The 16,125-nt window shown below is 40.2% G+C and overlaps 1 protein-coding gene across 1 annotated transcript in view; it reads left to right on the plus strand.

The window, feature by feature from the left end:
* Window positions 1–1,576: 1,576 nt before the first annotated feature.
* LOC128250023 (astacin-like metalloendopeptidase) overlaps window positions 1,577–16,125 on the plus strand; it is a gene marked incomplete at its 5' end in the record, with an annotated part of 37,016 nt that continues 22,467 nt past the window's right edge. Inside the window, 5 exons of the mRNA XM_052974628.2 lie at window positions 1,577–1,658; window positions 4,623–4,666; window positions 7,135–7,210; window positions 9,006–9,141; window positions 11,598–11,773. Coding sequence (XP_052830588.2) covers window positions 1,577–1,658; window positions 4,623–4,666; window positions 7,135–7,210; window positions 9,006–9,141; window positions 11,598–11,773 — 514 coding nt within the window. The remainder of the gene's footprint in view (window positions 1,659–4,622; window positions 4,667–7,134; window positions 7,211–9,005; window positions 9,142–11,597; window positions 11,774–16,125) is intronic.

Genomic DNA, 16,125 nt, shown 5'->3' on the forward strand with positions numbered 1-16,125 from the left:
ATGGACAGTATATTCTTCAAAGTCGAAATGCTGATGTAGACCAAGCAACAACCCGTCAGTGGCTGAGAAGTTCAGGATTGAAAGCAGAGACTGAAGGTTTTATATATTGGCAGCACAAGATCAAAGTTTACTCACAAGAAACTACCAGGCTAATGTTCTTCAAAACAGTTCTGACACTAAATGCAGATTCTGTGACACATTTGATGAAACAATAGACCATCTCATCTTGGGATGTTCTGTGCTGACACCAAACGAGTATCAAAATCGCCACGATAGGGTAGAAGAATATTTATATTGGAAAATACATGAACACCACAAAATCAGCATTTCTGCTTACTGTTATGAACATCACCCTTAGCCCTTACTATCCTCTGGGATTTTCCAGTCAACACTAATGGAACAATCTAGGCTAATTGACCAGACATAGTCATTAAGGTTGGGGAAGAAGATACTTGTAGACTAATAGATGTAGGTGTTCCCACTGATAAAAATATATCTGTCAAGGAATTTGACAAACTGAGTAAGTATAAGGACCTGGAAACTGAAATAGAAAAGATGTTGCATCTTAAAGTGATTAGTGGAGGAGCATTACAGTTAGCTGGAAGTGCTGTGTATTATTTGCCCTCTACCCACACATTACATTAATCCAATCCCACCAATGAACCCCAAACTAAACATTTTCTTCATGCCTTACACTTGTCTCTCATCCCCTGCAGCCCAGCACCACTTTCTCACCTCTCTCTCTCTCTCCCTCGTCCTCCCTCTCCCAACCATATCCTTTCTATCTTTCCCAAGTTCACCCCTCGCTGCATTCCTTTTCTTCTCCCCTCTGCCCCACTCTCCCTGTCTAATCCTCTCTACCATTCCACTTACATTTACCTCTCTGTACCTGGGTGGTGGTGCCTCAAGGGGGCTGGTGCCACTTAAAGCACCCAGCACACTCTGTAAAGTGGTTAGCATCAGGGAGGGTATCCAGGCATTAAAACAAACCCCTGCCAAAACAGAGAGCAGGGCTTGGTGCAGTTTTCTGACTTCTCAGCTCCTATCAAACTGTCCAACCCATATCAGCATGGAAAGCAGACGTTAAACGATGATGATGGTGTTGATGATGATGATGACGAACTAATTTGGTAAAGTGAGGAAAACTAATTATAATTAAATGATTCTTATTATTTTCTTTTTTCTATGGTAATGTTGTCATTTATTTCCAATTTTTTACGAACTGACAAAGAGGAACTTTGTTGAAATTCTTCAAACCAGCAAATGTATGAAAGACAAATAACTTTACAAACATCAATCATAAAATATCATTTTAAACACCTTGGATATATTTAAACTTTAAATAATTTTGCATATTTTTAATCCAATGGATTATCTCCTGAGTCATCTTAAACTGAAGAACAAAAACTATTTTGTGTATTTCACTCTCTCTCTTTCTTTCTCTCTCTCTTTCCTTCACTCTCACTCTCTTTCTCTCCACACAGTCATATACCTTTCTCCCCCTCTCTCTCCCAAATATTCACCCTTCTTTTCTCCTCTCTGTCTCTGAATTATTCATTAATTTACTTCATTATAACTAATTAACATACTAATTAATTACATTTCTCTCAATATTATTGTTTCAGATCTTGATTCACAATATCCTGAAGTCGTCACAGGTATAATTATTGATTGTTATTTCATTATTAATTATTGATTTATCACTAATTATTGATATCGCTATAGGACAAATTATTGATTAATTACCAGTTAGTTTTAAATAAGTTGAAGCATGCACATGCAACACACACACACACACAACACAAACAACACAACACAAACAACACAACATACACACAGCACAAACACACAACACACAACACAAACACAACACATACAGAAACACACGCACAACACAACACAACACACACACAAACACACACACAAGACAAACACACAACATGCAAACACACACAACACAAACATAACACACACAACACACACACACAACACAACACAACACACACACACAAACACACACAACACGCACACAACTATCAATATCTTCAAGGTCTGTGTTGCTCCTGCTGGACGGGTCCTCCTTTGTGTTCCCTCCATTCCACCAGCAACCTTTGACCACCAGACCCCAGTGTAGACCTTAAAGCTTTGGTCAAAGTTGTCTCCCAACTTTCTTTTGGTCATCTTGGACACATTGTTTCATGGACATAACATTGTCACCTGTTAATCCCCCTCTCTCACCTGTTAATCCCCCTCTCTCACTTGTTAATCCCTCTCTCGTCTCCTATCCTACAAAATGCCTCACTAACTTGTGATTCTGCCATTTTTATTTGCTGAATGAGGTCTTGGACCCTTCTCTTGGATTCAAATGGGTTCTGTTTGTTTCCTTTTTTCTTTTTTTTGTTGCCACTCCCATCATGCCATGGTCACTCTGGCATTGAGTGGTGACTAATATCTGTGTGTCACTCAATGACCAAGTCTTCCATCTGTGAGTGAGGTCTGAAAGCATTTACTCTTCAGCTTTAATGATAAGCTTCTGTTTCTCAAAGTTGGCAACCATCATACTGAATGTAATCCAGCCGAGACCGATTCTGTGTTATGTCTCTAGTTTCTGGCCTTTTGCCACTCATTGAGTTCATCCTCTTTCCTGATGTTGAGGTCTCTAACTCTTATGAGACTTCATTGTTATTAAAGTCCATATTTAAACCAACATATTTGCTGCTATCGTCAATGTCTTGTAGCATCTTCTTCGGTTCTGTGGACAACATATCAAACAGTATGACGTTATCAGAGGTAAAGCAGATGTAACCATCCCCTGCAGTACCTCAGTTTTCTCTGTTCATCTACAGAAACACCATAACCCGTGGCCTATGCTACTGGGTGTAACCAGCCCACTTATGAGTACCCCTCATTCACTGGACAATAAACTTTGTTTGTGAAGACCTGTTGAGGCAAGTGAAATCAAAATCACTGACGTGGCCAATGACAGTACCACTACCACTTGATTGGCACTCGTGCCAGTGGAACATTGAAAGCACCATCCAAGCATGATCATTACCAGGGCCGCTGATTGGCTCCCGTGCCTGTGGCATGTAAAAAACATTCGAGCGTGAGCGTTACCAGTGTGGCCAGACTGGCTCCTGTGCCAGTGGTATGTAAAAAGCACCATTTGAGCGTGATTGTTGCCTGACTGGCCCTTGTGCTGATGGCATGTAAAAAGGACCCACTACACTCTCAGAGTGGTTGGTGTTAGGAAGGGTATCCAGTTGTAGAAACTCTGCCAGATCAGATTGGAGCCTGGTGCGGCCTCGTGGCTTGCCAGTCCCCAGTCAAATTGTCCAACCTATGCCAGCATGGAAAGCAGACATTAAACAATGATGATGATGATGATGTATGTATATATATGTGTGTTTGTACCTCCAACATCACTTGACGACCAATGATGGTGTGTTTACATCCCCATGACTTAGTGGTTCAGCAAAAGTAACCAATAGAATAAGTAGCAGACTTACAAAAAATAAGTCCTGGGGTTGATTTACTCAACTAAAGGCGGTGCTCCAGCATGGCCACAGTCAAATTGCTGAAACAAATACAAGAATAAAAGAGAGAAGAATGCACCAAGAATGGAAGAAACAATACTAAAAGCCTAGGATGGGAGTCCCTACACCTTCATGGCTTGTCCCCTTAAAGTCCTGGGGTAAGGAGTCTCCAAATATCTACAATTAAAAAATACAAACAAAGAAGGATGCATCGACTGACACCAAATGTAGATGATGTAAAAGCAGAAACAGGAGACTTTAATTACATTGGGGCCAACTGCGAGAGAATGAGATGGAGTAAGAAAGAAAAGAAACTACAACGGATTAAGAGGAATATATTGAGATTAATGGATTAAAAGAATACTGGTGGAATGAAAGACTAACTAAACTGTAACCAAATTAAATCCTAACAGACCTGATATTGTTGTTAGGGATCACAAAATATGAATATGGTTGTGTTGTGGAAGTCTGTTGACGTTAATGGTGTAGGAAAATATATCCAAGGAAAATAAAATGTTTGTGAACAAGTGAGAGGAACCTGAACATCCAGAAGCTTAAATGAAATTTCAGCTTCATAGTCAATATTTCTGGAGAAACAGAATGTGTTCCAGCCTGCTGGAACTGACGTTTGGCCAATCTGAGACTCTTGGAGAAATAAAGTAATTCCAGGATTCATAGAAATGGGTGAGATATGTTGAATACCACTATCACCAGAGCCACCAACATCACAACCACCACCACCACAACCACCATTACATCATTGTGATAAGTGAGTTTGTGTGAGTGGATACCAGCATGTGCGTGTGTACTTGCATGCATGTGTATGTGCCTACATATATGTATACGTGTACACGTGTGTATGCCTGCATACACATGTATGTGTAGTACATCTGTATGTTTGTGTAGATGCGTTTTTGTTTATACATATGTGTATATATTTATGTGTGTGTGTATGTACCCATATACATATGTATGTGTCTATGTTCCCACATGAGTTTGCAGCATATCAATTCTTCCCTTTTTGCAGACTTTAATATCTGTTGATAATGAATGTATAAAGATCTTTTCTACATGTGTTATTGACAGGAACATATGATGCCAATATCCATAAACAAGATTCCAACAGATTTGTAAGTAGAAATATTCAAATAGATTTTTCGTGTCACAATTTTTAACTTTCCACAAAAACATTTTTCTTCAGTTTTTTAAAAATATTTCTCCTGAACTTGAGAGTGGCATGAGAGAGATTTAGCTCCTATTTCTAGCAGGCTGTGTGACTCTACATAGAGGCTCCCTACCTTGTAATTCCTCTCAACAGGTCTTCAAAAACACATTACAACATCAGAGCCATTACACAAACTCCAAAGGCGCCAGCTGAGTGACTGATACATCCCACACTAAGACAAGTCTTTTTCATTGTCACAGTCCACACTAAGACAAGTCTTTTTCATTGTCACAGTCCACACTAAGACAAGTCTTTTTCATTGTCACAGTCCACACTAAGACAAGTCTTTTTCATTGTCACAGTCCACACTAAGACAAGTCTTTTTCATTGTCACAGTCCACACTAAGACAAGTCTTTTTCATTGTCACAGTCCACACTAAGACAAGTCTTTTTCATTGTCACAGTCCACACTAAGACAAGTCTTTTTCATTGTCACAGTCCACACTAAGACAAGTCTTTTTCATTGTCACAGTCCACACTAAGACAAGTCTTTTTCATTGTCACAGTCCACACTAAGACAAGTCTTTTTCATTGTCACAGTCCACACTAAGACAAGTCTTTTTCATTGTCACAGTCCACACTAAGACAAGTCTTTTTCATTGTCACAGTCCACACTAAGACAAGTCTTTTTCATTGTCACAGTCCACACTAAGACAAGTCTTTTTCATTGTCACAGTCCACACTAAGACAAGTCTTTTTCATTGTCACAGTCCACACTAAGACAAGTCTTTTTCATTGTCACAGTCCACACTAAGACAAGTCTTTTTCATTGTCACAGTCCACACTAAGACAAGTCTTTTTCATTGTCACAGTCCACACTAAGACAAGTCTTTTTCATTGTCACAGTCCACACTAAGACAAGTCTTTTTCATTGTCACAGTCCACACTAAGACAAGTCTTTTTCATTGTCACAGTCCACACTAAGACAAGTCTTTTTCATTGTCACAGTCCACACTAAGACAAGTCTTTTTCATTGTCACAGTCCACACTAAGACAAGTCTTTTTCATTGTCACAGTCCACACTAAGACAAGTCTTTTTCATTGTCACAGTCCACACTAAGACAAGTCTTTTTCATTGTCACAGTCCACACTAAGACAAGTCTTTTTCATTGTCACAGTCCACACTAAGACAAGTCTTTTTCATTGTCACAGTCCACACTAAGACAAGTCTTTTTCATTGTCACAGTCCACACTAAGACAAGTCTTTTTCATTGTCACAGTCCACACTAAGACAAGTCTTTTTCATTGTCACAGTCCACACTAAGACAAGTCTTTTTCATTGTCACAGTCCACACTAAGACAAGTCTTTTTCATTGTCACAGTCCACACTAAGACAAGTCTTTTTCATTGTCACAGTCCACACTAAGACAAGTCTTTTTCATTGTCACAGTCCACACTAAGACAAGTCTTTTTCATTGTCACAGTCCACACTAAGACAAGTCTTTTTCATTGTCACAGTCCACACTAAGACAAGTCTTTTTCATTGTCACAGTCCACACTAAGACAAGTCTTTTTCATTGTCACAGTCCACACTAAGACAAGTCTTTTTCATTGTCACAGTCCACACTAAGACAAGTCTTTTTCATTGTCACAGTCCACACTAAGACAAGTCTTTTTCATTGTCACAGTCCACACTAAGACAAGTCTTTTTCATTGTCACAGTCCACACTAAGACAAGTCTTTTTCATTGTCACAGTCCACACTAAGACAAGTCTTTTTCATTGTCACAGTCCACACTAAGACAAGTCTTTTTCATTGTCACAGTCCACACTAAGACAAGTCTTTTTCATTGTCACAGTCCACACTAAGACAAGTCTTTTTCATTGTCACAGTCCACACTAAGACAAGTCTTTTTCATTGTCACAGTCCACACTAAGACAAGTCTTTTTCATTGTCACAGTCCACACTAAGACAAGTCTTTTTCATTGTCACAGTCCACACTAAGACAAGTCTTTTTCATTGTCACAGTCCACACTAAGACAAGTCTTTTTCATTGTCACAGTCCACACTAAGACAAGTCTTTTTCATTGTCACAGTCCACACTAAGACAAGTCTTTTTCATTGTCACAGTCCACACTAAGACAAGTCTTTTTCATTGTCACAGTCCACACTAAGACAAGTCTTTTTCATTGTCACAGTCCACACTAAGACAAGTCTTTTTCATTGTCACAGTCCACACTAAGACAAGTCTTTTTCATTGTCACAGTCCACACTAAGACAAGTCTTTTTCATTGTCACAGTCCACACTAAGACAAGTCTTTTTCATTGTCACAGTCCACACTAAGACAAGTCTTTTTCATTGTCACAGTCCACACTAAGACAAATCATTGTCAATCTTTGTTTCGTTTATTAATTTTTGTTTTTTTATTTCAGAAAAGAAATGTAGTCGCTAATACTAATGGTCAATGGCCCCAACCCAAAATTCCATACAAAATCGCTCAATATTTCTGTAAGTACCAACATTTCTTTGTTAAAAACTGGTGTAAAGAATTTGTAAGGATTAAGCATTGAAATTAAGTGTTGAGATTAAATGAGTGAATGGCTGAGACAAGTTGTTGCTCATAAAGATTATAAATGTTCAAACAAGTGATCTCATCTTAAGAGATCAAACATTTTAATTGGAGATCAAACAGAACAAAACATTGGACAAAAGAGTAAAATAAAAATGATTATTGCTAAAGGTAACCTCAGATTTCTTAATCTTTCATTTGTTAAGAATTTTGCTGCTATAATTTCAACAGTTCCGGTAAATCTTGAAATGTTTGTAACTTATTGGAAATGGGTTTTTAAAGATGCAGTAATCAGATGTGGAAGTGCAATGCTATGACCATTTCTAGGATTTCCAAGATCAGAAGATGTTTTCAAACTAGAGGCCCCACTTGAAGGCTTGTAAGAGCAGTCCCTGCTAAAGGCATGAAGGAACACTGTAGATTGTGCTAAAAGAAGCAAATGGATAAAGTTTACCACACAACAGCAGAAAAAGTTCCTCCAATTTTGTCAGGTGGATTTCCCCCCACAAGTTTTTGTCAACTCTAGAGTAGAAAACCCTCAATCAAGGTTCTGCGCAGCCAGATTGAACTCGAAATCATGAGGTTGCAAAGCAAATGTCTTAACCACACAATTAAGTCATGTGGACAAAGAATAAGACAAAAGAATTAGGGGTTTGTAAAAAAGAGATTCTGAATTAGTTGTAGAAGTATGGAAATGATTAAAGTTATGAAGACAGAGATTGGCGCTGAGGAATTCAGAGATACATATTGATCCATTGAAATTGTAAAGATGGATTTTAGGATCATTTTAATGACTATACATCCGTACCATAGCCAAGGATCAATCACACTGTGACCACAGCAATAGAATCCTCATTATAATAAAACCCTATTTCTTAAAAGTAAGGAATTAGCAGAATCCTTAAAACCGTATCTGTTCCAGTCCTTAGCATTCAGGGTTCAAATCTTCTCCACTTCAACTTCCATCCTTTTGAGGTTATAAAATAAACAGTCATGTATTTGAGTTGGTGGTATTTAAAGGGATGATTAACCCCTCCCCTCGAAACTGTAGGCCTTGTTCTGAAACAATTGTTAAGAACTACTCCAGGATAAAGTAATTATAGTTTAGCCCCAGGTCAACCTCTACAGAAGAGGTCTATGATTAACAGCATGCTAGCCATCACTTTGCCATTATTCATTTCAGACATGGTCTACCTTGGACTACATTACACAATATATATCCTTCCTCTTTTTAAGATCACAGAATGTAATGAGAGATTTAGTTATTATATCTAGTAAGTCAAGTGACTACGTAGATACTCCCTTGTTGCATCATACTGGGGGGGTGGGATAAGATATATGTCCTTTGAACAATGACAATACAAACTGCCTCTCTTTGGAGGTGGTCATTAAATTAGCCTTCACTGTAAAACACACACACACTCTCTCTCTTTCTCTCTCTCTCTCTCTATCCTTAAAAGCTTTGCTAAATAAAACAGGGCAGACAGTCATATCAAACATCAATATTCTCTAAACGTTGTTCTTTAACCCTAGGTTAGAACTGACGAAGCTGAACTATGATCAAAGACGTTCCTGCCATGACCATATCTTGTGTTTTTGTGTAGCTAGAACTTCCATGTCCACTGTGTTCTTTCTTAAGATGGTAACATGCAATTTGAAGAATATTTGTTGTTTCTAGTATGACAAGAGACTTTCTTATTGGCTCTAATTTTATGTTAATTTTATGTATTTCAGCTGAACTTGACAAGAAAAAGTTTCTAACAGCAATGAAAACCATTGAGGACCTAACTCGTTACAACGGAAAAGATTGTATTACATTCGTTAATCAAACTAACGAGAAAATTTATATTCAATTTGTAAATGCAACTGGGTGAATATATTTATTTTTATTTTATCTACTGACAGAAATGGTGTCTTACACAGGAACCACTGGTGTTTAGCCATAGGTCATCTCTGATCCCAAAAAACTATTGTCCAATGAAGGTAATGCTCAGCGTCCAGTGGAATCGGAAGGACTTTGTGTATTACAAAGTCACTTCTATAAAATTGGACATTGAATTCAGACAATTATTGTTCCCAATTAGACTGATTAAAGGAGCCAATCAATGAAAAATGTCCAGAATTGGTCAATCAGAAGTGTGTTGTTTTTCCTAAGGACAATGCTAGGTTTCATATTTCCTTGTAAACCTGGCAGAAATTGGAACAAATTGGCTGGAATGTTCTTACATACCCATCATACTCACCAGACATTGCATCATTGGATTACCCTTTATTTTAATCCTTACAAAGTTCTCTTAGTGAGAAGAACTTATTTGGAAAACTGTAAAAACCACTTAGAGCAGTTCATGACCCAGAAGGATGCCATATGGTGGGAGGATGGAGTCTTGAAGCTGCCTCGAAGATGGTGAATGGTAGTGGAACAAAATAGGAGGACACATGTCTAGGAATGAAAACATTTACAAATAGCTAAACATTTTACTTTAAAAAATGGTAAAATCTATACAAACATCAACTCCCTACACATCACATGTGTGTGTGTGTGTGTGTATTACAAAATAATTGGGATTCAGATGAATTAGGTACTTAAGTTGAGGCACCAAAAATTAGTGCAGTATTATTGGTACAATTTCAAAATAAGGTGAAGGAGAAGCTTCTAAGCTGAAGTGAGAACAGCATGGACTTTGTCTTCTTACCCTCTTTGAGGATTTAAGTAAAATTCTACAAATGTGTCCAACTGATTAAATCAATTCTATTTATTTATTTATGCAACTGAGGATAGCTCTGCATTTAAATTAATGTAATGATTGCATTGTTCAATTAAATGGAGTCACTTGAAATGGTCGTACTGCATCAACTCTGGATATCCCATTGTTTATATATATATGTTACATTTTAATAATTTGTTTAGGCATTGCATGACTAATAACCTGGAGTAGAACTCAATATACATCTGCTTCAGAATGACGCATTAGTCGAGTACAGAGTACAGAATAAGAAAATGAGATGACAAAGGACAAAATGAATATCTTATGAGCTTCCATTAGCTTACAGCTGTTTCTGCTCTAAGATGCAGTGGACTTGAAGGTGTTCCTCAGGCATTCAACTATGAGTCTGCTGCATCTTAGAGCAGAAACAGCTGTAAGCTAATGGAAGCTCATAAGATATTCATTTTGTCCTTTGTCATCTCATTTCCTTATGTGTGTGTGTGTGTATATATATATTGCTTTACAGAGGCAATGACTAGTGACTGAGACCTTTAGCAATATGCTGTGCTTGAGAAGGCTCATCAAGCCAAGTTAGATCAGAGTCATGACCAATGCTGGGGTCACGTAACTGGCACCTTTGTCGGTGGCACGTAAAAAGCACCTTTCTAACAGAGAGCCTCATGGAAGCAAAGCTGTTGATGTGTCAGTGGCACATGAACAGCTCCTTTTGAGTTTTAGGCCTCACAAAGTCAATGACCAAGACCTTTGGCATTATGTTGTGCTTGAGAAGAAGACCCATCAATCCAAGCAAAATCACAGTCATGGCAGATACTGGTGTCACACATATGGCACCCGTGCCAGTGGAAGGTAAAAGCATCCATTACGCTCTTGGAGTGGTTGGCATTAGGAAGGGCATCCAGCTGTAGAAACCTTGCCAAATCAGGCTGGAGTCTGGAGCAGCCTTCTGGCTTGCCAGTCCTCAGTCAAATCGTCCAACCCATGCCAGCATGGAAAGCAGACGTTAAATCACGATGATGATGATGATGGTATTTTCTTTTATTCTTTTCTCACTTGTTTCAGTCATTTGACCGTGGCCATGCTGGGGCACTGTCTTGAAGAGTTTTAGTCAGACAAATTAACCCCAGGACCGGTTTCTAAGCTTGGCACTTATTCTATCAGTCCCTCTTCACTGAATCGCTAAGTTACAGGGATGTAAACACACCAACACTGGTTGTCAATACTTCATTATTCACCTCCTACTAAAAACTTACCCCCCTTTCTCTTCTTTACTCTTCCTCCTCCTCCTCATTATTATTATTATTATTATTTATGCAACGTCATAAATACGTCCCATTTCTCACTCTGACCAAACTTTTTTGCCCACCACCACCTCCACCACCACCACACAGACCGGTTTACAAACAGAGTGCCACCTGGTAGTGGTGACTTGTGACAAGAGGGACACAACCCCTGATATGAAGTTCTTTCAGATGGTTGTCTCCCCCCTTTCTTCCCCTCCACCCCACTCCACAGACAACCGTAAAAAAATGTCGATAGAAGCATATATACATGTTGCATATTGCTTAATTAATAATTAAGCAAATTATTTGCTCGTTTGCAGTTGTGGCAGTCAAATTGGATATCAAGGGAAAGTGCAAAGTATCTATCTCAGTGTATTTTGTCGGTTGAACGGCATCGTAATGCATGAATTGCTGCACATGCTGGGGTTGCCCCATGAGCAATCCCGACCGGACAGAGACGAGTTCATCGAAATAAATACAACAAACATCAAGCAAAGTAAGCTCACGCTTTTGTCTTTTTTAGTTTTTTGATTTCATTAAAAGAGAGACAAAACTGATGACCAGTAAATGTTGTATTTATTATGTTAGGGAAACTATCATCACCACCACCACCACCATCATCACTATAGTCACCATCACCATCATCATCACCACCATCATCACTATCATCATCATCATCATCAATTTAATGTCTACTTTCTCATGCTTGCATCTTTATTTTGTACTTGTTTCAGCCATTAAACCAGTGGTTCCCAACCTGTGCTCTGCGGACCCCTTGTGGTCTATAAAGGTAGTACTGGGGGTTTAGGAACTAATTTCAAAATTTCATATGTCATCATCATCATTTAACATCCGCTTTCCATGCTAGTATGGGTTGGACGAACTGACTGGGGACTGATGAACCAGGTGGCTGCACCAGGCTCCAATCTGATCTGGCAGAGTTTCTACAGCTGGATGCCCTTCCTAACGCCAACCACTCAGAGTGTAGTGGGTGCTTTTTATGTGCCACCAGCACGAGGGCCAGTCCAGCGGTACTGGCAACGGCCACGCTCAAATGGTGTTTTTTTATGTGCCACCTGCACAGGAGTCAGTCCAATGTTTTGTTCACATTCCACCGGCACGAGTGCCAGTAAGGCGAAGCTGGAAACGATCGCGCTCAAATGGTGCTTTTTATGTGCCACCGGCACGGAAGCGAGACTGCTGCTCTGACAGTGATCCCACTTGGATGGTGCTCTTAGTGCTCCACTGGCACGGGTGCCAGCCATCGAATTTGGTTCAGTTTTGATTTCACTTGCCTCAACAGGTCTTTGCAAGCTGAGTTTAGTGTCCAATGAAGGTTGGCATGGGTGCCAGTCGTCGAATTTGGTTCGATTTCACTTGCCTCAACAAGTCTTCGCAAGCAGGGATTTGTGTCCAATGAAGGAAAGGTACACATAAGTGGGCTGGCTACACCCCTGGCAGAGGCCACGGATTATGGTCTCACTTAGCTTGCCGGGTCTTCTCATGCACAGCATATTTCTAAAGGTCTCGGTCACTAGTCATTGCCTCGGTGAGGCCTAACAAAAGTATAAGCATGTTAAAAGGGGTCCATGGAAAAACTCCTTTGAATAAAAGGATTGGGAACCACTGCATTAGACTGTGGCCATGCTGGGGCAACACCTGAAGTTTTAGTAGAATGAATCGACCCCAGGACTTATTCTTATTAAAGCCTGTTATTTATTCTATCAGTCACTTTTGCCAAACTGTTAAGTTATGGGGCTGTAAACACACCAACAGCAGTTGTGAAATGGTGGTGGTGGTGGACAGACAGACACACACATGCATATATATATATATATGCAGCAGGCTTCTTTCAGTTTCCATCTACTAAATCCACTCAGAAGGCTTTGGTCAGCCTGAAGCTATAGTAGAAGACACTTTCTCAAGGTGGTGCTATGCGGTGAAACTGAACCTAGAACCATGCGGTTGGGAAGCAAACTTCTTACCACACAGCCACGCCTGCTTGTATGGGTAAGACAGAATTTGTTGAGGCAGATTTTCTATGGCTGGATGCTCTTCCTGTCACCTGTTTCCAAGTAAAGTAACATGTTTCTCCCTCTTGACCAGACATGTTTCCATGGAAGATTTAAAATGAAGGACATCAGTTGTAAAGAGGTGACACTTGTTTACAACACTCACACAATGTCAACACAAGGAGACACAAACACATGCAAACACATACACACATATACATACAATGGGCTTCTTTCAGTTTCCCTCCATCAAATCCAATCACATGGCTTTGATTTACTATAGCCAAAGACATTTTTCCCAAAGTGCCATGCTGTGAGAGCGAACCAAAAACTATTTTCTTGGGAAGTAAACTTCCTAATGAAGCAGCAACAATCAAAACGATTCTATTTAGATTCATTATGGAAATGTTCTGCAAGACTCGGATGTGAAAATGCTAGTTGTTGGGGTGATATCATCTTTTCTATGATTTTAATTTCCAATTTGCCAGGCTGGGGTCAGAAAGAACTTGTTGAAGAACACCATCATTGACCAACTGACCATTGTCCATGCAAAATGCCTGCAATGCCCATGCACGAGGTTATTGCACCAATCGTCATAGTATTTGTTTTACTTGACTCAACAGGTCCTTTCAAGCATATCATATCGCCCAACGCATCAGGAGTATTCTTAACATGGCCGGACATACGTGGCTGCCATCTCACTTTAGTTGCTTGGTCTTCTCAATCACAGCGTATCTCCAAAGGTCTCCTGTCATTGCCTCTGTGAGGCCCAATGTTCAAAGGTCATGCTTCATCACCTCATCCCATGCCTTCCAGGGTATACCTCTTCCACAGGTTCCTTACAGTTAGGGAGTGGCACTTTCTCACACAGCTGTCTTCATTCATACGTAACACATGACCATACCAGCAGAGTTGCCTCTCTTGCACCCCACATTTGATGCTTCTTAAGTCCAACTTTTCTCTCAGGGTGCTTATATTCTGTCATGTATGCACACTGGCGTCACACATCCAGCGGATCATACTAGCTTCATTTCTTTCAACCCTACGCATGTCCTCAGCATTCATGGCCCATGTTTCATTGCCGTGTAGCATGGCAGTTCACACACATGCATCATACAGTTGACCTTTCATCCTGAACGAGAGGCCCTTAGTTGTCAGCAGAGGTAGGAGCTCCCTGAACTCTGCCCAGGCTATTCTTATTCTAGCTGCTACACTCTCAGAGCAACAACCCCCTCTACAGACTTGGTCGCTTAGGTAGCAGAAGCTATTAACTACTTCTAGTTTCTTCCCCCTGGTATGTGATGGAATTTGCTTTCTGTACATCTTCAGTGTTTATTGCCCCTGTGCATCTGCCACACACAAAAATTATCTTCCCAATTAACCTTCCTTTGATATTGCTGCACATTTTATGTGTCCATATCTTACACTGGGTACATCGTATGGAGTTTCTGCCTCCACCTTTTCTACAGATTAAGCAGAGCCATCTATCTGAAGGGATTTGTGACTTGTCAGCTTTCCTACTTACTAAGACTTTGGTTTTTGCTAGGTTTATCCTAAGGCTCTTCAATTCTTGACCTTGCTTCCACACCCTAAACTTCATCTCTAGTTCTGGCAGTTACTCGGCTATTAGAGCAAGGTCATCAGCATCGAGGAGCTCCCAGGGGCAGCCTGTCTTTAATTCCTGTTATTGCCTAGAAGACTATAATGAGTAAGAGGGGGCTGAGGACTGATCCTTGGTGAACCCCTAGGTCTGAGGTCATGCTGGTGCACCACCTGTAGTTACTCAGTTTTGTTTCCAGTATAGTTTTTGATGAAGAAGCGAGTTGAACGAAGCTGCTCTTCTTTGCATCTCCTGCTGTGATGTGGGTTCATCTGGTAGCTCAGACAGAAACCTGTCCAGACGTTCCTTGAAAACGTCCACATCAACACCATGTAGATCTCTAAGGTTACTTGGCATGATGTTGCACAATTGCTGGCCCTTGAAACCCAGACTATTGCAGTACTGTGTCCTTATTTTAGATGAGCAAGACAGGATCTTTGGTATGATGCAGTGCCGTCCAGTTCGGGGACTGGTGTAGCTGTCAATTCCAAAATTAGGAGCTAAACCCTCCAAGATATTCCAAATATATATCACTGTCTCTCCCGCTCATCTTCTCTCCAGGGAATAGAGACTCAGCTCCTTCAGCCTCTCCCAGTAGTGCCCATCATTTGCATCAAGTCAATCTTCTCTGTGTATTGGCGCTGGATTGCTTCGAGTTGACTGGTTTAGCTGTTGCTTCGAGTTCCACAGTTAGTTTCATGCTCTCTGGGGACCATAGTTGGGAGCAGTAGTCCAAGCGGCTGAAAACGAAAGTCTTCCTTAGGAGTAGGAGGGCCTCCCTTTTCCTGGTTTTGAATCTCCTCACAATCCATCCAGCCACTCATCCGCACAGTGTTGCCATCTTGGTAAGATGCACATGGAATGTTGCATCATTGCTCATGTGAACCCCCTTGGTCATACACCGACTCTGACTCTGGGATCGTATTACCTTCTGGTCCAGTGTATAACAATTTTAGCTGGGTGTTGGACCAATAGTGAAGTGGCTGAAATTTCATAGCATTGTTATTTTTGTTAGCCCATTTGTAGGTTTCATTCAGATCTTTCTGTAGTCTTATGTCGTCCTCTGGGTTCCTAACTGCCTGCAATATTTTTGTGTCGTCAGTATAACTGGTCAGATTGGTTGCATGTAGTAGTGGCCCCAGTACAGCTTCCTGTGGAACTCTGCTAAGAATTGGTGTCTCTTCAGAGTGAGAACCATTGGCTACAACTGTCTGACTCCTGCCCTTCAGAAAATCA

Source organism: Octopus bimaculoides, chromosome 1 (genome assembly GCF_046866305.1).
Source record: "Octopus bimaculoides isolate indiv1 chromosome 1, ASM4686630v1, whole genome shotgun sequence".
NCBI classification, from domain to species: domain Eukaryota; kingdom Metazoa; phylum Mollusca; class Cephalopoda; order Octopoda; family Octopodidae; genus Octopus; species Octopus bimaculoides.